Source organism: Phoxinus phoxinus, assembly GCF_949152265.1.
Source record: "Phoxinus phoxinus genome assembly, chromosome: 2".
NCBI classification, from domain to species: domain Eukaryota; kingdom Metazoa; phylum Chordata; class Actinopteri; order Cypriniformes; family Leuciscidae; genus Phoxinus; species Phoxinus phoxinus.
The window spans coordinates 44,491,984-44,516,778 of NC_136877.1; the positions used below are offsets into that span (position 1 = coordinate 44,491,984).

The window sequence follows — 24,795 nt, forward strand, 5'->3', positions numbered from 1 at the left end:
GCATGTGTGAGTGTGTGTGCGTGCGTGCATGTGTGAGTGTGTGTGCGTGCATGTGTGAGTGTGATTGTGTGTGCGTGTGTGCATGTGTGAGTGTGTGCAATGTGCATGTGTGAGTGTGTGAGCGTGTGTGCATGTGTGAGTGTGTGTGTGATTGTGTGTGAGTGTGTGCAATGTGCATGTGTGAGTGTGTGAGTGTGTGTGCATGTGTGTGTGATTGTGTGCATGTGTGAGTGTGTGCAATGTGCATGTGTGAGTGTGTGAGCGTGTGTGAGTTTGTGTGCATAATGTAAATAAAATATCTACTACCATTATTACTGTTCAGGGGGTGTGTGGGGTCATGGTGAGACACACACACACACACACACACACACACACACACACACACACACACACACACACACACACACACACACACACACACACACACACACACACACACACACACACTCACTCACTCACTCACACTCAAACACATGTGTGTCATTGACACAGATGATGGCCCATTTTAGCTGAAACCATGTAGCCCATTTTACCTGAGTGGGTTAAGGTAAATTGGGCCGCCAAGAAAAACATCACTTTTTCAAAAAATATGTTCATATACCAAACTAACAATATTATTTCTGATCGATGCCATCAAGACAGATATTATGCATAGTTTTTTTTATGTGCATGTTCGTTTTTTTATAGATGTATCATCCTTATAATAGTTTAGTTATATTTGGTATGCCAGGCTACTTACCATGCAACTTTCTGGAGCAGTCTTGATTTGAATTATTGCCCCACCCACCATAGCAACAATAAACCAATCAAATCACCTGTTATTTGTCAAGCACAGTTATGACAACAGTTTGAAATCCTTTGCAGTCATTGGCTTTAAATTCCAGAGGGGCTGGGACCCCCAAACCTTAGATGGCCCATTTTACCTGATGGCCCATTTTACCTGATATCACCCTAATCACACATCAGCGAGAAAATAATAGCCTAACACAGTTTTCTGTCATGCATTCAAATATATAAATATATTAATATTTATTTAGCTATTTTATGCATTTTCAAAGACGATACGTTTTTAAGAGAGGGCTGCTAACTCTCGTGCATTCAGCGAACTGTACGTCCATTTCCTCATGCAGTGAAAAAACATCATGGAGAGAAGACACATACAATGCGCTAAATCACAAAAAGCCTAAGCTTTCTTTTTTTCTTTTTTTTTTAGTTTTATTACGAAATTCAAATAACAAAACCGCTTTTGCGATTTAAAGATGGCGTGACAGATCGCTGAAGTGGCTTAACATCTCAGGCCTACTTTTTACTTTGTTACAGCACAAGATAAACAAATGAACTTAGGAAGAAGGTAAGTTGAAAGAACCAGTAAAACTCACTGAAATGTATAATGTCTCATGTAATCGTTCAGTGTTTCAACCGCGGATAAAACAGCATGTAGGCTAAACATGTCACGTTAACCTGTTACATTTAGCTAAGTTCTACCTCAGAAAAGCCATTAGGCTAAGTGACCATAAACTGTATTTAGCAAGAACAATTAATTATAGAAAGGAGTAGGCTATTTAGCCACAAAAGGACAATTTTACATAGGCCTATTTATTCATTTTACATTATTATAACATTGATTATTATAAAAGTATTATTAGGCTATAAAACGCCCATAAAAATGTAATATAGCATTACAGTAGTAATAATAGATACATTTTATTATATTAAATGATTAATAGGCCTATAATATTTTATGCCATCTAGTGGCCCAGAAGTGAATATTTTTTACAGCGGTGCAACTTTAGCCCTGTTGTTGTGGTTGTACGCCCTAGCCTACTATGTTTACAATGGTGTAACAGTTATCGTGATTTGTTCCGTTTATTTAGTTGTGTTGGTAATCTAAGAGATTATAACGCGTCACTATAATTACCAAGACTATTTTTTAACATATCAAAAGGATTTCATCTGTGTTTCGTGAGCATGATTTTCAGCAAATGTAAAGCATTTGTCATCAGAGTGTGAAGAAAAGAAAACAGCCACAATTGCCGAATGTATAGCCAGACTCGGCCCAGACTTTGTTGCTATTTGGGATTTATTGGTTCGATCAATATTAATTTGCACATCAGCCTCCCAGATGAACTTCTCTCACTGGCTGTGTCACCACTTGTCAATAACATCAGATTTATTTACCAAATTGTCTCATGCCAAGATTCGATTCAATTCAATTCAATTCAAATTTATTTGTATAGCGCTTTTCACAATACATATTGTTTCAAAGCAGCTTTACAGAAAATGCATTTCAGAAATGTACATACAAAAATACAGTTAGTTAATCATAAATTTAGGGCATAACATATCGCCGGCGTTGGGTCGTCTCTTCACAGGCGTCGAGTCGTCTCTTTGGGGCATCTGAAGTCTCCATGAGGGGCTGGATACATAACTGGAGCTGACGAACTCTATTTGAGTTATCTCGGGACAGGCGTCCCGAGATAACAAAAGAAGGCAGATGGGAAATAATTAGCGTAGCTGCTGTTCATAATATGAATGCATTTGATCTGATTTAACTGTAGTATAAAAGGTATGAGATGCATCATGTGAATGCTTGGCTAAAGAGATGCGTCTTTAATCTAGTTTTAAACTGGGAGAGCGAGTCTGAGCCTCGGACAATATCAGGAAGGCTATTCCAGAGTTTAGGAGCTAGACGTGAAAACGCCCTCCCTCCTTTAGTGGACTTAGTTATCCTCGGTACGACCAGAAGCCTCGAATTTAGCGATCTTAAAGAGTGCGATGGATTATATGGCGATAGAAGATCCCTTAAATACACAGGAACTAAACCATTTAGGGCTTTATAGGTCAGTAACAATACTTTGTAATTGATACGGAACTTAATAGGTAACCAGTGTAGAGATGATAAAATTGGTGTTATATGATCATATTTTCTTGACCTAGTAAGAACTCTAGCGGCTGCATTTTGGACTAACTGTAGCTTGTTTACGGACTGGAGGATGCAGGACAACCAGCTAATAAAGCATTACAGTAATCCAGTCTCGAGGTCATGAATGCATGAACTAACTGTTTTGTGGGCAGTTTTTTGGACCAATCAGTAATACCTCTGTTTTATCTGAATTTAATAGAAGAAAATTACACTTCATCCAATATTTTATATCTTTAACGCACTCTGTCATTTTAGATAATTTAGTGTTATCATCTGGTTGTGATGAAATATATAATTGAGTGTCATCAGCATAACAGTGGAAACTTATTCCATGTTTTCTTATAATATTACCAAGTGGCAGCATATAAATTGAGAATAGCAGAGGGCCTAATACAGATCCTTGCGGCAATCCATAATTTACTGACGTTATCTTTGATTTTTCCCCATTTAAATGGACAAAATGGTAACGGTCTGATAGGTACGATCTAAACCAGCTTAATGCCTGTCCCTGAACACCAGTGTAATTTTGCCAAGATGCCAAGTCGATCTCAGGACCTCTAGTACAAAGATGAAATTTTATAGACCATAGGCCTACTATAGCAAATGACTTTGAAACAAATTTTTGATGAATGAAAACGAGGCTGTGAGAATACAGTGCATTTGATTGTACTGTTGTTCAACAGCAATCCGATTGTTCAGCTGACAAAACGTCTTTCTGAGAAAAATAACTTTTTGTAGACAAAAACTCCATAAAACAGTTCTAAAAATTGTGAGTTGTGAAAATTACACGATATAAAACGTGTACGTGTGCTTTCCATTGACCATGTATATCCCTCCATGTTTTCAGCCGTGTGAAATTCAATATGCCATCTAAACATTTTAGTTCTTGAACTGCATTTTAATACAAACTGCTCCACCTTTGCTATTTCGATTTTCAACAGCAGGGGGAGCTAAATATACAAGTGTTATCATCAGTAAACCGGTGACATTTTACTTGACCTTTTTCAGTGAGTCATTTGTGTGTGGCCTTCTTCAAAAACACCTTAAACTGCTTAAATGCGAAACTTATGCTTTATTGTTTTTTTAATTATACATATGTATTTAGGTTCTGGTGATGCAAAAAACACACAAAAAAACCCTGCTAGTCTGCTGTAACTGAGTGGCCTTGAACAAAAAGGGCAGATTTATTTTTATCAGGGGCCACACATTGAAGATGTTGTTGTATTTTGCCCCTCTTAGTCATAAACAGTATATTGCAATATTTCAGTTTTGATTCTCTGAGCATAAGTTCACTAATATAAGAAATTTCTTTGTGACAGAATAAGGCTCTCCTACGCAACTAGAAAGACCTTTTTATGAAATGTTTTTCCACCAATGAATTTATAACCTTGTTTCTTGAGGAATCATCCAGTGTTTGTAAATGGTATAGGCTTGTTGTGAATGAGACTCAAGTTTTTGTAAGACAATGGCATTTGTTTTATTAGAGCTCATAACAACAGCATTCAGATACATTAAACACCAATAAACAAACATATAGGGCAATATTAGTTTAATTTAAATGTTATATCACAGAATTATTATTTACTACTGTAACCTCTAGCAGCTGAGTACACTACATGTGTGCATGAGCTTCTTTCAGTCTCGTGTCTGTTTGCGTTTCTTCCAGGGAAATGTACCGCTGCGTAGCTTATCTCCTCTGGTACACCCTAAAGCCAACACCAAAGTACTTAGTACACATAGCTAAATGAATAAAACAAAGCAATGTAGTATATTTCAATTTTACCTCATTAGCAGGAGACGAAGAACGTGTTGTTTGAAATGGCTGGGTTTCTGCAAAGAATATGCTTTCTTTTTAGTTATGACATGATATTTACACATTTTGGTATGTTACACGACACGTACATGTGTATTTTGCAGTAACTACTCAAGTAATAAAACCTCTCAATCACATCTCAACGATAATATCAACATTTTATTGTATTTTACAATTTGACATTAAATTCAGGTTGATTTAATTTCATCTTTTGGACAGTTATACTTTTTATTTTGATGTAATATAATCAGTGTCAGTAATGCTAATAATCAACATAATCATACAATATTGTCTCAATATTCTTAAAATGCAAATGGCTTACCAGAAAAAGTTTCTTGTCGTTTTTGTGCTCTACATAGAAGGATAGCGATGATCACTAAGCACAATATATTTGTTACTACCAAAACTGGGACCTTTATGTCAGTCCAGGCCAACTCTGAAATTGGTTCTAAGATTGAAAAAAAAGTCTAAATATTCAAACGGCAATGAAGATGATTTGATGTATCGTATATAAATAATTTTCTCACCTCCAATTTCAAGCCTACTCCCATTCCCAAACAGTATCTCTCCACACATGGCCACAGCGCAGTAGTACGTCCCAGCGTCAGTTAAACTGAGATTGGGGAGATTGTAGACGCAAGACTGTGTATGGGAATCTCTCTCAGAGCTCTTATTGCACTGACCGTTTCTGTTTCCATGCTTGTAAAGGATTCCTGGATGTGTTTCTCCTGATTCATGTCTAAACCAGTAGACGCTGTGATCTCCTTCACATCTTTCAGTGAGAACAGTACAGTGAAGATTCACAGAGTCTCCTGGGTTAAACTCATGCTCATTTACCCAAGTACTCAAGTCCACTGCTGACAAAAACTGCGTAATGTAGTGTTGTCTTGTAGTTATCCCTAAAATTACAATAAGGTTATACATTATATCATATATTTTATTACATATAGTTTTACTATGGTTTACTTACCTTTATAGTTTAAAAACAGCCCATTACCGAAAGTTATATGATCATAGTCACGGGCACCGCAGTAATAGATTCCAGTGTCTGATGGCTTTAAGTCTTTTATAATTAAAGTAAAATGATGATTTTTCTTTACAGCTGTCAACCTTGTGTCGTTCTTGAAGTCTCCATAAAACGTCGGCGTTAAAGCATCAGCATAGAGACTGAGGATGCACGTTGGAGCTTCTCCCAGGGATTGCTTGAACCAGGAGACGTAGTTCTCGTGGTCTTCAGATATCAAGCACTCTAAAGTTATAGTTTCGCCTGCAGCGAAGGTCTCCAGGACTTTCTGTTGAACTACAGCAGCAGATGTGATGAAGCCTGAGAAGAAAAAGCACAAGCAGGATCAGAATAACACTGATTTATAAATATAAGGTAAGAATGAAACAAATCTCTCTTCCAGAGCAAACACACCTGTCCTAAAGAGTGGAAAAAATATCAGAAGTTTTAACATAGTGGAGGTCCTCTGTGCATTTGGCAACATCTTATGGAGCGTTCGTAAGACGTGTGGGTGTGAAACGCCTGGGTTTAGAGGAGTCAAGCCTTGTTTTTTCTGATTTAGATGATGGCTGGGTCTGATTGGCTGTTGTGATTTTTCCATTCAGGTTGTCTGACCCAAGACGTATAGCATGTGATGTGGCTTATCTTTTGCTCTTATGCTTATGATTATCTCTGTGAATCTTGTGTAATGATCAACTGGTGATATTACATTTTTTGACTTTCTTTCTTTCTTTCTTTCTTTCTTTCTTTCTTTCTTTCTTTCTTTCTTTCTTTCTTTCTTTCTTTCTTTCTTTCTTTCTTACACAGCATTTCTTACACAGCATTTCTTACACAGCAAGCGCAGAATTAAAAAAACAGGTCCAGTGTTATTTGATCAACCATATTGATAACCAGTAGTGGTGCAACGGATCACTAAACTCACGGTTCGGATCATATTACGGTCTTTGAGTCATGAATCGGCTCATTTTTTTGATAAAAAAAAAGTTATGTAACTGCTTTTTATTTATTACTTAAAGCCCACTTAAGTACTCAGATAACACAGCAAAAATCTAGCTTTTAATAATTAAACATTATTAAAGACAAGTGACCAGTCAGTAATAAAAAAAAATAAAAAAAAGATCAAATACACAAATTATCAGCATAGATGAATACAATATAACAAAGTTACAAATAAAGTAAGGTCTAACAGTAGTATTCAGGTACAGAAATGTAACAATTAAAAGCAAAATAACACTATAGTTTTCTCTGTATAAATTAAATGTAGATTAATCTTTGTTAAATATGTGTTTTGTTGTTTGATTAACATTAACGACATAGACAGCAGCAGATTTGTATAGGCTGCTGTCACTTTAAGACTTAATGAACGGAATCACATCCAATTTCTCTCTCAAATGTTTGTTCACTTAAGACATAACCGACTGTGTTTACAAGAATACTTGGCGAGAGGTATTTTAACATGCAAAGATTAAGATGCAAAAGAGGAATCAATTCCGTGTTCGCGCGCTATCTGAAACGTGCCTCTCTTTGTGTGCGCGCGCTTCGGGTGTGTGTGGCTGTACACTCAGATAACAGCGCGCAATTGACCGTTCGCAAAGACCCGCCCCCCTTAGTTACTGTCGCTATGTCCGACAAGCTACGCCGCTCTCACGACACACCATGTTCTCACGCAGTGAAAAATACATCGCAGAGCAGAGGAGACTGACAACGCGCTGACAGTGCAGGACAGACCAGGTTACTTTTGATATTAAACATATTAAACAAAGTCTCACCTTTCAAATTTGGTCATTTTTTAAGAAGAAATGTAAACAATAAATACCGTTTTGTGGCTCTTTAATGTGTCGTGACAGATCGCTGTAGAGCATCAGTTAAAGCTGCTCGTGAACCGATCATCTGTTCCTTCTACTTAATTTATAGCATCAAATAAACATGAATGAACATAAGAAGGAATGTTGTTTTAACCGCGGAAAGGTGTCAGTACACTCCGTTTTTCAAGTTCAAATCTTCCCATGTTAATCTACTAATGCCTAGTTCACACTACAGGATTTTAAGCCCGATTTAAGCCCGATTTGCAAATCTTGAGCTCGCCGACAGATCGGGTTGTTATCGCGTGCAAATCGCGGGGGATTAGCGGCCGATGAACGCGCGCCAATCTGTTAGTATGAAAGAGCCAACAACGCATCAAAGACGCTCGCAGAAGCCTCGCAGACGCGTCGCCGAGCCCAGAAAAATATCTAGCATGCTAGATATCCGGAGCTGTCGCACGACTCAACCACATGTGATGTCATGAGCTACAGCCAATCAGAGCAAGGCATAGGTTGAGGTCACCGGGAAAATACCGTTTATATACTGTCTATGGAAAAAAATACGCGTTTTTTTTCAGAGCAAATCATCGCGCAAACAGTTTGCAGCACTAATTTCTGTCTGACGTCTATATTCAAACAATGACTCGCGTGTTGTGTACTTGTGTTCTTCTTCGCTGGGTGGCGCGCGTGCTGTATTGCGTCATTTCCGGTTCGTTTTATCGCGTGATTTTTCGTGACAAAACGTGGTTTGTAGACAAGATATAATCGTTGGGTGACAGAGTTGTTGTCAACTCGTGTAGTGAGTTACCTCCTGTTGCGGATCAATCACGTTGTGTCGTGTGGTGTGAACAGCTCAACAACTTGTACACTCCTGATTTCACAGAGAGCAAGTCATGTAGTGTGAACTGCACAGTTCAGCCCAACGTTTTAAAACCCTGTAGTGTGAACTTGCCTTAACTCTCCTGACTGCTTTATCGGACAAAATGGTTGATGGCTAAGTATGATTGGTCAGATCACCTGTCAATCAAGCTCCCTGCGAAGGGTCAATTGAGTTCTCTTTCACCTCTTCTTGTGCTTGAATTATTTAAAATCGCTTCAATGTGTAAATTGTCAAGAAAAACAAACACGTGCAAATTATAAACTTTCACTCTGTGCTGAATAAACTTAGCAATTAATCCGCGAATCACATGCTGCCGATCCGTGTTGCCTGATCAGTACGGATCACGGATCAACGGCTAATAACAGTCATTGTTTCAATAACATCATACTCACAAAATTATGTTTAATGACTGTATATAGTTTATAGTCTAGAAGTAGGCTACAATGTATTTATAAGAAACATTTTAATTTTGTCATAGTTCTTATAGCTCATCCAGACATGAACTATTTCAGATAATTCAGCCTGTCATGGATGTTTGACACACTTTGCATGCTTTTTATGCCTGCAATTTAACCGCAAAACACATCCACTAACCTGACCTTTAACAATAGTATCCTGTAAAACATTTCAAATAACGAAATACTGCCCCCTATGTGCGGTCAATAGAACAACACAGACTCACAACACATCCCTTGTGTCAAACTATTACAGCACATTTATATTCTCATCAGTTCCCCTAAATGTCACAATACTTCAATTTTATTTTCCTATGTTAATGAAAATAACAGCATATTTATTCTTGCAAACGTTATGCTCATGTACCGTAGTTTACTCAGTCTAGGCAGTACTGTGTGTGTTAAGTCATGCGATTTTTGGGGGTTAAAAACAGCATTAGTTGAATGCAAACATATATTTACATTTGATATTAGAAATAGGCTTTTGTAAGAATTTTGCATTGAGAAATGTGGACTGAACTTCTATCAGCTGCACCTTCAGATCCAGAACTTCTTAGTTAAATGATCTGTTAGCATGTTAAAGTTCAATACCCTTTTTTGTATGTGGCACATTTCGAACCACTGCATGACAATTCAGTATAATATAAAGGTTTTTGAATAGTCACTACTTGTGGTGGGTTGGCAGGTAATGCTAGTGGACAAACTCTAAACACAGCCAGATCACAGTTGTCTGTGCTTTGCTTTGACTCTTGGGTTTCACTGCAATAAGATGATATGGAAACTTTAACCCACACACACCTAAGCGTGCTTAAGGTTGTTTGTTTGTTCTGTTACTTTCAGAAACAAAGGGTGACCGCAACCTAAGCTCTGTAGATTGAATTCATTGTCTTATATATATATATATTTAGTGGCATAAGTCGGTTTCCGAAACCATTAGTCAACATGTGAAAGGAGCTAGCGTGTGGCATGCAGCTGCAGACCTTAACAGTGCATTGTGAAAAAATTGAGCCTTTAACACATAATAATACAAATAAGACATAGTACTATATTAAAGGCAAGCACAATGCATTAAGAGAAATATAGTTGAAAAGTCTGTAAAAAATAGGTCCCAATGTACTGTGTTTATTGCATTGTGTTGTGTTTTAGGGTTAATGAGCTTGGCCTGGGAAATGATACAATAGGGGAACAGTGACATTCCCTGAAATCCAACAGGAAACAATTTAAAAAACATTTTTTTAATTATTTTAATAAAGCTGTCAATACACTGCATCTGAATGCAAGCAGATGATTTATAAATATACAACCATTGTGGTCTTGAATTTAGTGTCGTGATAATTATTTTCACTTCTCATTTTTTCTTTTTTTAGCACCATCAGCGTGGGAAGTAATTCATATACACAATAATAATGCAAGCAATTAGAATGACTTTTTTATTTTAAATGTCACCTGTCCTAAATTTCTTCACACATTTCAGCTTCAGTTTGCAGTCAGCATCTGTCTGGAGCATTGCATGCATTCCCTGCAGTATTTTAATATAAATAATAATAATATGCCATGTGATTTGGGAATTTTTCATTTCTGACAAAGATCTGCATCGTACTTTTAAAAGTTTTTGTACTTTCATTTCTGTTTCATAGTCAAATTCTCAAGTATATATAATTGTTTATCCATGTGTTAACTTGTCACCTCACTTATAAACAAGGGGTATTTCGTCTGTGGTCATGGAAAGTAGTGTGAAAGGCATGTAGAATGATAGTGTGGTTTAGCTGCAGTGAGGGGTGTGATGAGAGATGAGCCGGGGGTCAGTCTGCTGAGTGGAAAACAGTCAAACTGTAATGCACAGGTGCACACACTAGCACGCAGACATGTAAGAAAACCTTTATATAATTTTTTTTTTGTACACGGTCTACAGTCTACACCACTTTTTTTTTTTTAAACGCATGTTCTGCTTCAAAATGTTCATCATGATCAGGCTATACAGCTGCTGCTCTCAACGTACTACATTGTTTTGAAATGTGTGCATACACAGTAATTATAACAACTTATTTTTTGATGTGTATATTTTTAGCTCTGCAATCTGGTCCGCTGAAGTTCCCCTCAGCACGTCTCATTCTGCACTGAACTGCTTCTTCCTGTCAGGGTCTGTATAGGAAATGATCTCATTCACAACCCCTGCCTCTTCTGTAAGGGCCTGGTTACATCTCCAATATACAGGATATAAACATATCTAAAATAAAGTTCTTAGTAGAACTTTCACATGATTTCACAACTTTTATTGCATCAAAAATATTAAACATGGCAGAGCCCACATAATGGACACTTTCAATTTATGGCATTAGCATATAAATATTAGTCTTGATCAAAATATAGCTTGTAAACATAACATTAGGCTACAATATTGGAGCATGTGTCACTGCTGGACTATCTAGTAGCAGAATACACAACATCTGTATCCTCAGCATGTCTGGCCGCTCTTCTGGTTTTCTGTTTTGAGAACTGTAGAGCCGCATACAATGGTGAATGAGACTCCTGCAACCGATCCAAAGATGCATTTATCAACAGAGCTACTGTAATCTTTCACTTATTAAATTCAAATATTCACTTATTAAATAAAATTCAAATGCACTTAGATAAAAATCTGTGTGTTTAACAAAACGAAGGCAAAAGGTTATTATATATATATAAAAAAATGTAATAGACTTAGTAGCATCAAACTACATTCACTGCTGTTATGTAGATTTGATTATTTAATGCTAATTATGATGTGGGGCATTTGGGAAATAGTCAGGGAAAGAAAAAGTGGAATTTAACTGAAATTGTTCCTGACTTGTTCTCCCACACATATAAAACGCAGGATAGTTTTACCTTTGCAAAATACTTTATATTTTATACCCAATATTTTTTTTCTTACTTTATTTAAGAATAAATCATATTTAATTTTGTTATAATGTTCTGTGCTATAGATCTCGGTTCTTACTAAAATATTTCAAGCATGCAGTCCGTCTAAAGAACATGGCTACTAAACAGAAAAAAGAAGCAGGCCCTGTCCGTATGTAAAAGATCGTCAAGTAAGAAACTATATCGCCTGAAGAATGTTAGACATTTAAGAAATATTTTAAAACATATATTATTGACATTATTATATAGATTATATTGATATTAGAAAAGTTAGTTTATAGTTTTCAGATTTTTAAACTCCTTTAAACAGCAGAGACGCACATATTCAAATATTTTTGTACACGGGTCAATCTGATCTTTAATTGCAACTCTAAAAGAATATGTATATGCTTATATATACTATACATAGTGTAATCAAATAATTTTATATTTAGAATGTTTACCTCACGGTGTTGTGTTACATGCTGATCAGCATCTGTGACAACAAAGAGAAAGAGACATTTAGCTGTTTGTTTTTTTTTCAGATTTTGTTTTCCATTATAATTTGTTAAATACACTTGCTGATTTGTTTGTATCAGTAGTTAGTATATCACAGAATCCTATGAAAATGTTTCACAGCACACAGTTATTTGCCATTCACACACCCAATATGTGAAAGCATCTTGAACTGAATAGATATACTCTTACCTTTTTTCTGTGTTTTTCTGATCTTAACAATGAACAGTGTGAGAGGAATGATGATGAGAATAACAACAATACCACCTAAAATAAAGGTCAGTTTATAAAAGATGTTTCCAGGACAGTATTTCGCCGAAATCGGACTCTTCTTAAGATCTGTTAAAAGTAAACCACATTTCACTCAAACAAAACACAGTCTAGATAAAAGCATAATGTAATGAAATGATGAATATTATGCGTGGTAAAGAAAGGCAGATGATAAACACCTTTATTTGTAACGTTGTAAGTTTCATTTTTCAGTGGTGAAACGCTCCTCTCTATACAATAAATGAATAATTGAAATATATGAGTAATTTAGAAAATCAACACAACTTCTTGTAGCAGTCTGGAAATCATAAGGTTGTATGTCTGTACTTTGCAAAACATTTTTTTTTTACATTATTCTACCATACATAATGTGGGCAAGCAGTTCCTCTACAATATGCTGTTGATAAAGAAAGATTACCTTTAATGTCCAGGTTTGTTCCATCACCAAATCTGATCACCTGACTCTGACTTTGCCAACCACAGTAGTACAGACCAGAATCAGAAATATCCACATTTAAAATACTTAGGGAGCTGTTTTTGCTGTTCAGAGACATCACAAGACGGTCTGGTTGAAAACCTTTTAAATATTTTGGCACTGCTTCAATATCGTAAGGTAACATCATGTATACAATACTAAGAGGTACAGCACTGTTTGTTTGCTTGAACCAGTGCATGTTGCTTCCAACTTTTAAGGTGTGTTGACAACACCAGATAGTGACATTATCTCCTGGTTGAGCTGACACATTGGTTGTCTGGGATGCTGTAGCTGTGAGCAAACCTAAAACCCACAGAGTGATAACAAATAACTTCATATTAATATTTAGAACATAGATTGATGACACACAAAAAGGCTGCGTATCTCACCCCCAATGTTTGCTAATTAATCCAGAATTATTCATTCCTATTTTACATGACAGAAGCAATTATAGTGCAGTAATGCTTACCCATGCCACAGATCAACAGCGCTGTTATTATTATATGAACCATTGCTGCACTGAATCAGACTAGAACCAACGAGGAAATTAAGATGAGGAAATCAATGTGCTTTATTTATATGAGGGGGTGTGGCTTATGCCAACACCAAACTATGACAAACCTGTCAATCAACTGGCAACTCCACAGCACATATTGCCAGTTCAAAACAAGAAGTATCATTATTGATCAGATATATTGATTTTATGTTTTGTTTAGATGCTTTAGTTTCCCCATAGCAATTTTGAGAATACATTTTTCAAAATCAACTTTACAAATAAATAAAAAGCATCTTTGACATTTATGTATGTCTTTAATTGATCATTTCTGAATTATATTATACATTTTACATTGTTAAATTGTTAAACTTGATTTTATCCTGACTTTAAGTCTCTGAAGGCCCAGCTGTGATGGAGTATGTGATACTCAGTTGGATCATCAGCTTTCTGCCTAACCATTTGACCTCCGATAATTAATCAATTAAAAACAAACTGTGATATTGTTCAGGTGTTGATAATAAAGCATATAATTTACAAATAATAAGTTTGAGGTTGTTTCATATTTCAAGTAGTGTCCGTGTACACAACAGTTGAGTTGTGTCTTCCTGCCGTTTTGGATCTCTTGTTTGAGAAATACACCGCAGCATATTCTACGGAATCATTTTCCTGCAAAGAAGCAGAAATGGTTTTCAAGATTCTAATCAGAAATTCTAAAAAGAAAATTCATCATATGACGTCTTAATTAAAAAAAAAAATAGTTTAGCCCAAAATAAATTATACAGCCAAAACAAAAGAGCAACAGTCCACGTCCAATAGCCGACAGAATTAGAAATAATATTGTTTAATCAGAATCAAAACAATTGTTAAAACCAAGAACACAAAAATATTTGTATTTCTTTAATGCGCAACAAATGTTGACATTTGTTGACACAACTAAATTTACTAAATGGCAGAACACATGCAAATGTATTGTCGGCAAACTCATAAGCATTTCTACCCAACATGGAGAAGCATAGCAGTAATTAATTTCCAATCAATGCATTAATGTCATCTTGTTCTTTATAAAAGGTTCAAAGAAACCAGTGTGATCTGAGAGAAAATCAGCGTCTCACTAAGAGTACAATGATTTTAGAAAGAAACAGAAAAAAGACAGAGATTGGCCTGTTCTCATTTCTACTTTGAGATATTTTGAATTAGTTTTATTTAGCCTGTAACATTACATAATCGAAGTCGGCGAGTTTACCTGGTCATCGTGCTGTTGTGTTTGACATTTAGAGACTGGCACAAAGGAGAGAAAAAGACAATTAGTTTTTGTTGAGAATTACATTAAGAATTCATTCCACATTGATTAACATTTAAATGTGTGATTGATCTGTTTAACCATGTGTAAATATTATACCTTTTTTATGCTTCTGCCTTTTATGTTGCCTGATAATCGCCAAAAGGAGAAGAATAATACATGTAAAAACAATGATGCCACCAAATAGGAGGGTCAGCATGAAAAAAATGTCTCTAGAACACTCCTCAGACACAGGCGATTTCTCATCATCTGAAAAAAAGTGAACATTTCAATTTTACAATATTTAATACACCACTTAGTGATTCCACAAAGAACACATCTCCTATATATTTTTTTCCCCATGAATTAACTAGAGAGATATGAATCACCTGGAGTTTTAAATTAATATAGAAAGTAATATAATAAACATACCCTTTTTTGAGGTTCCTTTTCCATTTTTCTCTGAATTGAAAACAGTTGACCAGTATGAGTCACTTACCATTGTGGCATTTACAATGGTATCTAAACTGTGGTGTTTTTCAACATGTGCTATTTATGACAAAATGATAAAAAGAGCTATAAACATTATATAAACATGAGAGTATATTGAGAATCAAAAAGATTACCTTTCACTTCAAGCCTGGTTCCATTGCCAAATTTCATGTAATATCCCGTAGCTCCACAAAAATAGAAGCCAGAATCAGAAATATTCGCATTCATAATTGTTAGCGTGGTGCTTTTGCTGAACAGATGCATAACCAGGTGTTTTTTTGTAAAACCATTGAAATAATTTGGCTCTACCTTCCAAAGACTCTCGGTGTATAACATGCACACAATAGTAATCGGTACATCACTGTCCGTTTGTTTAAACCAGCACAGGTCTCCAGAAACATGGATAGCGTGTGCACACCACATAGTGACACTTTGTCCTGGCTGAGCATTCATACTTGCTATAGAAAACATTACTTGGAGAAAACCTGAAAAATTGTAAAAAATAAAATAAAACCATAGTACACCACAAAACAACATTAAAATCTTTCTCCATTTGAATAACTCTCCAAAGATATTACATGTCTCCCATCATAGAAATGTAGGTTACAGTAGATAAATCTTACCAGTCCCAAAGAGCAATAATGCTGCAGTTGAAATACGTAACATTTGTGCACCGAGTCAAACCAGAGCTGAAGAGGAAATTAAGTGGGCGATATCAAATGTGTTTTATATATATATATATAAGAACAGAAGGAGGAGTGGCTTTTACCCCTGAAAAAAGATGTTAGACCTGCCACTGAAAATGCCAGTCAGGGTCAGACACGTATAGAGCTGTGATACGAGAAATCTCTACAGAGAACATAATCAAATACAAAATATGTACTGATGAAGGCACGATGTTAAGTCTTCTTTTATTCAGTGCTCTGAAAATGTTTGGGATTTCTTGAATGAATTAAATCTGCAAATAGTCAATAAATAATATATATAGACCTATTCATGATTTTCAGCCTGTAAATGGATCTTTTCTGCTATTGCATCTATACACGAGAGTAGTGATGTCACTATTTGGTTAATTATTTGCCTAAAGGAACCCATTGTGTACCTTAGGCCTTGTCCACACTACGTTTTTATTTTGAAATGCATCTTTTTCTCTCTGTTATGGCCTTCCGTCCACACTGAGACAGTGTTTTTATTAACGAAAACTGAATTTGAAAATGGTGTTTTCACATTATAGTGTGGACTGTGAAAACAGAGGTATTTGAAAAGTATGACATTTAGTCATTATATAGATCAGTGGTGGCAGGTCTAACATCTTTTTTCAGGGGTAAAAGCCACTGCTCCTTCTTATATATAACACATTTGATATCGCCCACTTAATTTCCTCTTCAGCTCTGGTTTGACTCGGTGCACAAATGTTACAGTACGTATTTCATCTGCAGCATTATTGCTCTTTGGGACTGGTAAGATTTATCTACTGTAAACTACATTTCTATGAGACAAGTTATAAAATCTTTACTGAGTTATTAAAGAGAAAAATATGCATTTCAAAATGAAAGCATAGTGTGGACAAGGCCTATACCTTAGGCCTTGTCCACACTATGCTTTCATTTTAAAACGCATATTTTTCTCTCCGTTAGCCTTCCGTCCACACTGAGACAGCGTTTTTATTAAACGAAAACTGAGCTTTTTGAAAATGTTCTCCAAAGATAAATTTGAAAACGGTGTTTTCACATTGTAGTGTGGACTGTGAAAACAGAGGTATTTGAAAACTATGACATTTAGTCATGAGACGCATATTGTCTGATAACAGGTCTCGCGATGTAAAGAATTGCTTATACGGCAAAAAGAAATCTGCTAAAATTATGTAATTATTGCGCTCTCTCACGCTGTTTGACCCCGAATAAAGAAGACGTTGTAAAGAATATCCCGTCTGCTGTGATGTCGTTGATCTACTAGCCTCTGGTATTTGAGAGTCGCCAACAAGTTTTTCGACAGTGTTGTCAAATATCTATTCCGAAGCTGTAGGGGGAGCTCTATAGAGAAACCTGCGAGCAAAAAGCGAGAATACAGTGAAGAAATTCTCGAAACTGCATAGCCCTGCTTTAAATAAACTCAACAACTTTAAACATAGTGTAACAAGACTCGGGAACAGGGCACAGGAACAGCCAACATACAACGTTCTTCTTCTTCTTCTATTTTCTTTTAATGGCGGTTGGCAAACAACTTTTAAGTGTGCCTTACCGCCACCTTCTGATATGGAGTGTGGATCACAATAGCCTTTACTCATTACTCTTTAAATATATAAATAAATACCTAAATAAAACCAATAAATAAGTACATAAATATCTAATAACATTATTAATATTAATACATTATCATTCACATCATTATTATATACAACTTTCAAAAACACCTAAACTCATATCCTTCTAATAAGCCCTGTTTTATTCAAAAACACAAATATTGCTCTATACCCTAAATGCCCTGAATTCATTTGTAATATTTCCTTCATTTCAAATCAAATTTTTTCTTTACTTAACCAGTCTTTCAGCCTCATCCTTTCCTACATACAACGTTAAGAACTCACAAAGACTGAAACAAGACACAGGCAAACATGCTAAACGAGATAACAAGGGGGCGTGGTTAATAGGAAACACCTGGGGAGACTAATAAACAAGAAAAACTACAAAGGACTACAAAATATGGCACAGGACAGGAAATGACAAAAAGTTCACACAAGACAAGGGGAACACAAGACAGGAATTGTGACAGTGGGTGCTTCTCAATATCCCTCCTCATCTCCTCGCTCCTCCGTCCTCCGTCCTCCATCCTATGACCCGGAAACCGATCAAGCTCAGCCATCTTGAAGGACATCTCAATTCTCTAATTTCACAGCGAGGATCGAGGAGTGAGGAGGCTTCCTGAGGAGTCATGAGCGAGGATACACAGGTGTATCCTGTGCGGAAGTGTTTTATCGACTAAACGTGACGCACTTATAAATTCTCCTCCCCTTTACATCGGTCACTATCATTTTAATTTATACTTTACCTTTGCAGTTTATATAAACCACACATCACACATATTTCAACAGGGCGTCTTGCTTTATTATTATTTATTATGAATGATTTAAATAACCAAACTTCAACAACATAAGGGCAGATCCTTTGAGCGCTGCTGATGACGCTGTGAAGTGATGCTCGAGTGATCAAGTATAGGATAGTATAGGATGACGCGATTATAGAACGCAAGCAAAGGAAACGAGGATGCACAAATAAGAAATGAGAAGCACCCAGTGTGTGTATGAATAACAAATAGGGGAAATGAAACTAGACAGATGTCTAGGTTTGAAAACAGAGTTTGTTTCTACCTAGTAACACAAGGGGGTTTGCCTGTGAAGAACCAATCAAATTGTAGGGAAATTATCTAATGTATCATGTCATTTTCGCCATTCTCTCTGAGATCCTCCAGCCGTGATTAAAGCATATTCGAAGGCATTGTCTGAAGTCTGTAGATTATTATTGTGGCGCAGCGAGTTAGTTAGTGGAACAAGTTACAGGTTCGACACTAAAGACCTTATTCCCGAGTGATAGTGTCGATAGGGGGCGAGACGTCATTCAACTCTTTGTGAGACTCTTAGGCGGGGTTAGATTGTGGTCAGGTATATAATTCTTTGGCATTTTTTTTATGCGGTAAGAATAGCTACGCTTAGGCGTCAACCCGCGCGTTCAGAGGCAACTCAACTGAGTATAATATTTTCAGGTGTCAAGGACACTCGGCTCAACCCAAGTCAGGTGCGTAGGGGAAAAATCTACCTGTAGATTTAAAAATCCTGCTTCCCCCTATAATTGTTGAATCACGGAAGCTACACCAGTTACTTTTGCCAAGAGATTTATTACTTAAACATGTGTCATGTGTCAGACAGAGAGAAACACAGGCATATAAGAATAAGGCTACATGAGAGGACGTCTTCATTCTAGATTTCTCTATTCCCCATTTCTCTATCTTCTCACCCCATCATGCTAGCTGTAAATGGTTTCTGTGTTTCTCCTTACTTACCCCATCATCTCTATGTTTCCTCCTTCCTCTCACCCCATCATCATGCGTTTATGTTTAACTGCGGTGATACAGTAAGATTGAGCTTATATACATCACAGAGAGACTTACAACTTCCTTGTAAGGTGGAAAAACATATTGTTTAAAGATGGTTTGTATACCTAATGCACATAGTACAATCCACCATCCACATTAAGAAACTATTTCTTCAGTGTATACATTAGGTGTGTATACAATAGTGGTATACACATGGTACATTTGCATCAGTTGAAACACTCATTTTCTTGCAAAGAGCATGCCAACTGTACGAATTTGAAGTATCATCATCATTGGAACATCTCTGCTATATGAACATTGCATACCTCTAAGCAAAATATAACTCTACCAGCTCTCTGCTCAGCACACATGTACAAACATAGTCTGACTTCACAAAATACATTATGAAATGATGAAAAAAAAACACTAAAAAAAAAACACATTAAACAGTAAAATTGTTTATTCTTCACTACCACACAAACAAAACAAAACACAACCTCTAACATTGACGTGACCAGACAAATGAACATTGAAAAGGCTGCAACTTAAATAGAAAGCAAATGAGGGAAATAATGACAAACACCTGTGATGATAAATGAAACTTTTTGACAACTAAAGTGTGGTGGGAAACTGAACAAAGGAACACATGTGACTGGAAATAAACTAAAAGTCCATGAAAATGAAAAAAACTAAACAGAACCGTGTGACAGCGTCAGTGAATGGTAAGATATAATTATTTGCTACATAAAATGATCCTGCCAGAACAGTTGCATGATAACTTTATTATGTCTTGTTCCGTCTGTATCATCTCAGTGAGCTTTTGAGTGAGCAGTGAGTTTCAGTGGGGACGAGAAACTTTTGGAAAATGCTTGAAAACACTAGTGTGGGCGGAGACTGAGAGCGTTTTAAAATGAAAACTCTGTTTTTAAATGTATCCGGATTAATGTAGACGTGGCCTTAAAAACCAGTTTGCAAGCCTACTAAACTAAATTTGTTCCAGTCAATGATGTGCATTGAGCCTTCAGTAGCATGTGAGCTTCCAAATGCCCATTGCAAGTCAAATGAAAGTACCTTTTTCAGTATGCATTATTACATGTTAATAATTTTCGCAGCATTCTTATTTGCACTTATTTTTTTATCAAGCCATTGTATTACAAATGTGGGTTCAAGTTAAAGCATCTAATTAGCAAGTCTGAGTAGATTTGCCATTCCTCACTGTAGCCCTCTAGTGGTTTTCAAAATCATAGGCAGCACTTTTGTCTACAAAAACACTTTGCTGGATGGTGGGTGGGTCTATAAGATTGCACACTTGGTTGATGCTAATGCAAAATGTTTTTTTTATTACATGTACAGAATGCTTTGCTCCACTAAAATCACTCAGATGATACTTGTTAGATAGAAAATGATCATAATGATGGAGATGATGTTGAAGTCATGAAGTCAAAAACGACAATTCTTTTTTTCTTTTTCTGTTTTTTAATGGAATATTGCAGTATTTAAATGGTTTATCCATGCACATAGTTATTTAAAAAAAAATTAATGAAATAATTAAATAAATAACTTCCCGCTTCACTTGCTGCAACATCTCTTTTCTGATGATGTGTTTTTTGGTTGAAGGGCGGGACAATCTGTCACTCACATGAGATCGACCAATAGCAAACCACAACCATCCAATCAATTCCCCACGGACAAAATTTAGTTCCGCCTACTTTTTTTTTTTTTTCTTATTTGAGAAGTTTTTTCACTCAGATCTAAAAACTAGGGAAGAAAAGATTACTGCAACTTCTGTTTCATGCATGCAGACTTTAAAGGACAAGTTCGGTATTTTACACTTAAAGCCCTGTTTACAGATCGTATCTGATGAAATAGAACGGTTAAGATTAAACTTTGGACACATGCTCCTGTCCCGAGAATTTTAGGTTTATTTAGCTTCCCCCCCCCACCCCCACAATGGTTGTCTATGTGCACTGGCAGATTCCTTCCTAAAACACATTAAACTTTCGTTTACAAAGACGTGAAACTCACCGAGTGGTCAGGGGTGTTCACTGATATGATCCCAAAAAAAATCGCTGAAAAAGATGCTTTCCAACAGGTTTTATCGTAGTGTTTGTCCACCTCCATTGATTGTATTGAATGTGCTGTGTGAGGTACGTTATTCCTCCGCCGCTTCTTCTGTGTATTAAATGAAATGCCAGCGGTTTGCTTGCAATTGGCAAAGGTGCATTATCGCCACCAACTGGTGTCTATTATTCAAGCTCTCAACGGAAGAATCTGGGTGTGACGCGTTCGGCAAAATAGGTCCACAAAAGCTAAATAAACCTAAAATTCTCGGGACAGGAGCATGTGTCCAAATTTTAATCTTAACCGTTCTATTTCATCAGATACGATCTGTAAACAGGGCTTTAAGTGTAAAATACCGAACTTGTCCTTTAAAGTTTGCAAAGAGATAAGAAAACTATTGGTCATAATTATGCATTTTATCACTAAAGTGTTAATTTTATTCTTAAAAAAGGAAGTTTGCACAACTGGGCATTGGTGATATGTGTGCATTCATGGACATTTTTTTTTTCATTCGCATTTATCATTCGCATTCTTTGCACTTTTTTTTTTTTAGATTTATTTAAAAACTCTGAGAAAATACCAATGCTGATGAAACAAGTATGCCATACTGGATTTTACTTCAGATATAAAATTTCTTAAATATTTTACAAGATGAGATGAGTACAAAACAGATGAAAAAACTCCTTAAAACCATAGTTTTAAGACAGAAACAGAAAAAAACTCCATTTGCCATCAGAACAGACATGAAGTACTTGTAGTAAATGGTAGTTTAAACCAAGGAATTGAAACTTTTACAGGACATAACTTTCACAGTTATTGCTATGAAGCTGTCAGACATCGTACCAGTGAGGTATCATGCAGAAATTTGAATTACTCAAGTGATGATGTTTCAGGCTATTCAAAAAGATAAAAGAAATTTTGGCAAGACGGTGTCTGTTTAAGATATTTACCGTAAAGTCAGTTCACTCAAGGGAACTACACGGGTGTTTATGGCAGATGCCACACTTGTGGTCTTGTGATACACGTGTGCATGTGAAGCCACAAGCTATCGGACTAGTGTGAGTGATTTTTGTTGTGATCATTATAGATCTGAGCAGTTTAATTCAGTTCTTCATTAATGTTTTAATGTAGCTTCTTAAAAGGAGCTCGATTAATATCAGACCCACCTGACAATATTGCCGAGAGATGCTTGACATTCACACATTTACACGCTGTCAGATCGCAGTTTTGATGACAGCACACTTTTGTGATCACGTTTATTTCTCTTCATTGTGTAATCAAGAAACACTTACTTAGAACTTAAGAAGGTCAAGTTACCGCATGACCAGCAGAAAACCACAACTAGCACACTGCCTTTTGTCTTTTACATTTTTTAGATGTAATTTTCCAGAAACATACTTCTTTCAAACCTATTTAAATTGCACAGAAACATACTTCTTTCAAACCTATTTAAATTGCACATGCAAACAGTCTTTACTGACGGCGCCAACTGGTGTTACTCGTGAGATATTATGTCTCGGAAGTAAAAAAATATAATATGAAGTCTGTAGGAAAAGGTCAGTGGGAAAAAAAAATCTGGTTCAGCACTTTTTTGACAAACACAACACATCCGCTCACATCGTTCATTGCTTATCTGGTGATGTTCATTTAGTCATCACTCTCCTGTTTTGTACTCGTTCAGAGATAGGATAAATCCATCCAGATATGACGAACTTTGGAGTGTTCCTTCTCTTTCTAATTGGTGAGTTGAATCTTTAATGTCAAAACTTAAATGTTCTTACTTTAGCTATTTAAGCTAAACAGTTTTTGCTCGTTATTGTTCACGTTTCTTTTAGGTCTTACTGCAACACACCTGAATAACCCACCTGTGTTTGCTAAACCGGGAGAAACAATTCATGTACCTTGCGTTTACCAGAGCCAAATAGCCATGCACTTCTCATGGTACAAGCATGAACCTGGACAGAATCCCATGCTCATCTCCACCATTTACAAGTATGATCGTAATGCCAGGTTTCACCATCATTTCGAGAACAATTCACGCTTCTCTGTGCTGAATGAAAATGGTGTGCATCATTTGGTGATAAGAAACATACAGATCTCAGATTCTGCAACATACTACTGTGGAAGCGCTTATTCCAACGTAATGGAATTCGTCGAAGGCACAGAGTTGAAAGTTGAAGGTAATTATAGTTTTGATTACCTATAATTTAATTGTTTTTAATATGATGAGTGTTTATAATAGTTTAGTTATTGAAGCTATTAACTGAATGACATGTGTGAATGCATGTATACATGATTGAGTAGTCCATGATGTCTTACATAAAACTTGCTCAATAATTAATGTTTTGTTTTATTTGGTTAATATGCGTTCTTCATGAATATATAACCTTTTTTTCATACAGGTTTGAAAAGCAACACTGTTGTAAAACAACACGCTATCATTGAATCACAATCTGGAGATTCAGTGATTCTAACGTGCACGGTTTTAAATCAGAACTGTGTCGGAAACCACAGCGTGTACTGGCTCATACATGAATCACAAGAATCTCACCCAAGAGTTATTAGGGCACATGGAACGAGTATTGATCAGTGTGATTGGATCTCTGAAGCCGGGTTTACAGCACATAGATGCGTGTACAGCTTCTCTAAGAAGGAGCTCAGTCGGTCTGATGCTGGGACTTACTACTGCGCTGTTGCTGCATGTGGAGAGATGCTGCTCGGGAACGGAACCAAACTGGACATTATAGGTATAGTTTTCAATAATTAATTGGGCGGGGGATGGGGGCGACTGTGGCACTTTTACGATGTGTTAATACTTTACCTAAATTTTTTCCTATTTCAGGTTCCACAGAACAGATGATGACTTTTGTTCTTCTTTCCATTGGTAGAACAGTCCTTCTTTTAATCACTATTGCCACAGTTACTGTTTGGTACTGCATGAATTCAAAAAAGAGTGTCGAAAGAGAGCTGTTCTCCGCCTGACATGGCTTTCCGAGATCGACGACCCCGACCAGAGGGAAGACCAGGGCCCAGGGCCCAAGTAATCTGATCGAATTTCGGCTATTGGATTCAAATCTTGAAAATGAGTTTGTTAAAAGAAAAAAAGTATTGATTCTGATCTGGATCAAATCGTCAGTTTGTGTTAAAAAAAATGTAGATAAAAAAAAAAAAAAAAAAAAAAGGAGTTCCACCAGCTAAATGGTGGAATTCAGGAAGAAAAATGTAATCAAACTTTAAAACTGGTAAAAAAAAAATACAACATTTATATCATGTAATATAAATATTATAAATAAAATGTATTATTATTATTATTATAAATTACATTGGCACATTCATCAGGGAGGAACCAGTCGAAAGTAGTTTA

The 24,795-nt window shown here is 36.2% G+C and overlaps 4 protein-coding genes across 11 annotated transcripts; 1 reads left to right on the forward strand and 3 right to left on the reverse strand.

Annotated features, from left to right (window-relative positions):
- Positions 1-1,063: 1,063 nt before the first annotated feature.
- Positions 1,064-24,589, forward strand: nitr9 (novel immune-type receptor 9). 4 transcript variants are annotated; one of them, XM_079604962.1, is made up of 7 exons: positions 1,256-1,351; positions 5,839-6,114; positions 10,945-11,016; positions 23,113-23,172; positions 23,267-23,611; positions 23,834-24,178; positions 24,274-24,589. In XM_079604962.1, exons 4-7 carry the CDS (start codon positions 23,136-23,138, stop codon positions 24,411-24,413), a joined length of 867 nt encoding a protein of 288 aa, XP_079461088.1. In that variant the 5' UTR covers positions 1,256-1,351; positions 5,839-6,114; positions 10,945-11,016; positions 23,113-23,135; the 3' UTR covers positions 24,414-24,589. The 4 variants fall into 4 exon arrangements, with proteins under 4 accessions (XP_079461087.1, XP_079461088.1, XP_079461089.1 ...); XM_079604961.1 differs by lacking the exon at positions 10,945-11,016 and having other exon boundaries at positions 1,064-1,351; positions 24,274-24,575; XM_079604963.1 differs by lacking the exons at positions 1,256-1,351; positions 5,839-6,114; positions 10,945-11,016 and adding an exon at positions 19,990-20,092 and having other exon boundaries at positions 24,274-24,575.
- On the reverse strand, positions 4,381-6,242 carry nitr12 (novel immune-type receptor 12). 2 transcript variants are annotated; one of them, XM_079604959.1, is made up of 6 exons: positions 6,154-6,242; positions 5,707-6,060; positions 5,264-5,635; positions 5,059-5,184; positions 4,707-4,753; positions 4,381-4,629 (listed from the first exon to the last, which is right to left on the reverse strand). In XM_079604959.1, the coding sequence occupies exons 1-6, from the start codon at positions 6,221-6,223 to the stop codon at positions 4,501-4,503; spliced, it is 1,098 nt and encodes a 365-aa protein (XP_079461085.1). In that variant the 5' UTR covers positions 6,224-6,242; the 3' UTR covers positions 4,381-4,500. The 2 variants fall into 2 exon arrangements, with proteins under 2 accessions (XP_079461085.1, XP_079461086.1); XM_079604960.1 differs by having other exon boundaries at positions 4,503-4,629; positions 4,707-4,767.
- LOC306994454 (immunoglobulin lambda variable 1-51) lies at positions 10,949-13,547 on the reverse strand. Of its 2 annotated transcripts, XM_079604965.1 has the most exons (6): positions 13,484-13,547; positions 12,958-13,317; positions 12,719-12,769; positions 12,462-12,608; positions 12,218-12,249; positions 10,949-11,405 (listed from the first exon to the last, which is right to left on the reverse strand). In XM_079604965.1, exons 1-6 carry the CDS (start codon positions 13,524-13,526, stop codon positions 11,298-11,300), a joined length of 741 nt encoding a protein of 246 aa, XP_079461091.1. In that variant the 5' UTR covers positions 13,527-13,547; the 3' UTR covers positions 10,949-11,297. The 2 variants fall into 2 exon arrangements, with proteins under 2 accessions (XP_079461091.1, XP_079461092.1); XM_079604966.1 differs by lacking the exon at positions 12,719-12,769 and having other exon boundaries at positions 12,462-12,536.
- Positions 13,363-15,990, reverse strand: nitr10a (novel immune-type receptor 10a). 3 transcript variants are annotated; one of them, XM_079604967.1, is made up of 6 exons: positions 15,905-15,990; positions 15,416-15,766; positions 15,222-15,338; positions 14,910-15,059; positions 14,754-14,788; positions 13,363-14,176 (listed from the first exon to the last, which is right to left on the reverse strand). In XM_079604967.1, the coding sequence occupies exons 1-6, from the start codon at positions 15,945-15,947 to the stop codon at positions 14,075-14,077; spliced, it is 798 nt and encodes a 265-aa protein (XP_079461093.1). In that variant the 5' UTR covers positions 15,948-15,990; the 3' UTR covers positions 13,363-14,074. The 3 variants fall into 3 exon arrangements, with proteins under 3 accessions (XP_079461093.1, XP_079461095.1, XP_079461094.1); XM_079604969.1 differs by having other exon boundaries at positions 15,222-15,251; positions 15,905-15,988; XM_079604968.1 differs by lacking the exon at positions 15,905-15,990 and having other exon boundaries at positions 15,416-15,466; positions 15,591-15,718.
- Positions 24,590-24,795: the final 206 nt, after the last annotated feature.

Bases quoted from the DNA above. Each gene is read 5' to 3' on its own strand.
- nitr12 (XM_079604959.1), bottom strand. From the start codon at position 6,223: ATGTTGCCAAATGCACAGAGGACCTCCACTATGTTAAAACTTCTGATA. The intron at 5,636-5,706 runs GTAAGTAAACCA...TTGTAATTTTAG, and splicing joins GCTGTTTTTAAACTATAAAG to GGATAACTACAAGACAACAC. The intron at 4,754-5,058 runs GTAAGCCATTTG...TATTCTTTGCAG, and splicing joins ACGACAAGAAACTTTTTCTG to AAACCCAGCCATTTCAAACA.
- LOC306994454 (XM_079604965.1), bottom strand. From the start codon at position 13,526: ATGGTTCATATAATAATAACAGCGCTGTTGATCTGTGGCATGG. The intron at 13,318-13,483 runs GTAAGCATTACT...TGTGGGTTTTAG, and splicing joins GCTGTTGATCTGTGGCATGG to GTTTGCTCACAGCTACAGCA. The intron at 11,406-12,217 runs GTAAACATTCTA...GATCGGTTGCAG, and splicing joins ATGTAACACAACACCGTGAG to GAGTCTCATTCACCATTGTA.
- nitr9 (XM_079604961.1), top strand. From the start codon at position 23,136: ATGACGAACTTTGGAGTGTTCCTTCTCTTTCTAATTG. The intron at 23,173-23,266 runs GTGAGTTGAATC...CGTTTCTTTTAG, and splicing joins GTTCCTTCTCTTTCTAATTG to GTCTTACTGCAACACACCTG. The intron at 23,612-23,833 runs GTAATTATAGTT...TTTTTCATACAG, and splicing joins CACAGAGTTGAAAGTTGAAG to GTTTGAAAAGCAACACTGTT.
- nitr10a (XM_079604967.1), bottom strand. From the start codon at position 15,947: ATGTTACGTATTTCAACTGCAGCATTATTGCTCTTTGGGACTG. The intron at 15,767-15,904 runs GTAAGATTTATC...ACAATTTTTCAG, and splicing joins ATTATTGCTCTTTGGGACTG to GTTTTCTCCAAGTAATGTTT. The intron at 14,177-14,753 runs GTAAACTCGCCG...GCTTCTTTGCAG, and splicing joins CACAACAGCACGATGACCAG to GAAAATGATTCCGTAGAATA.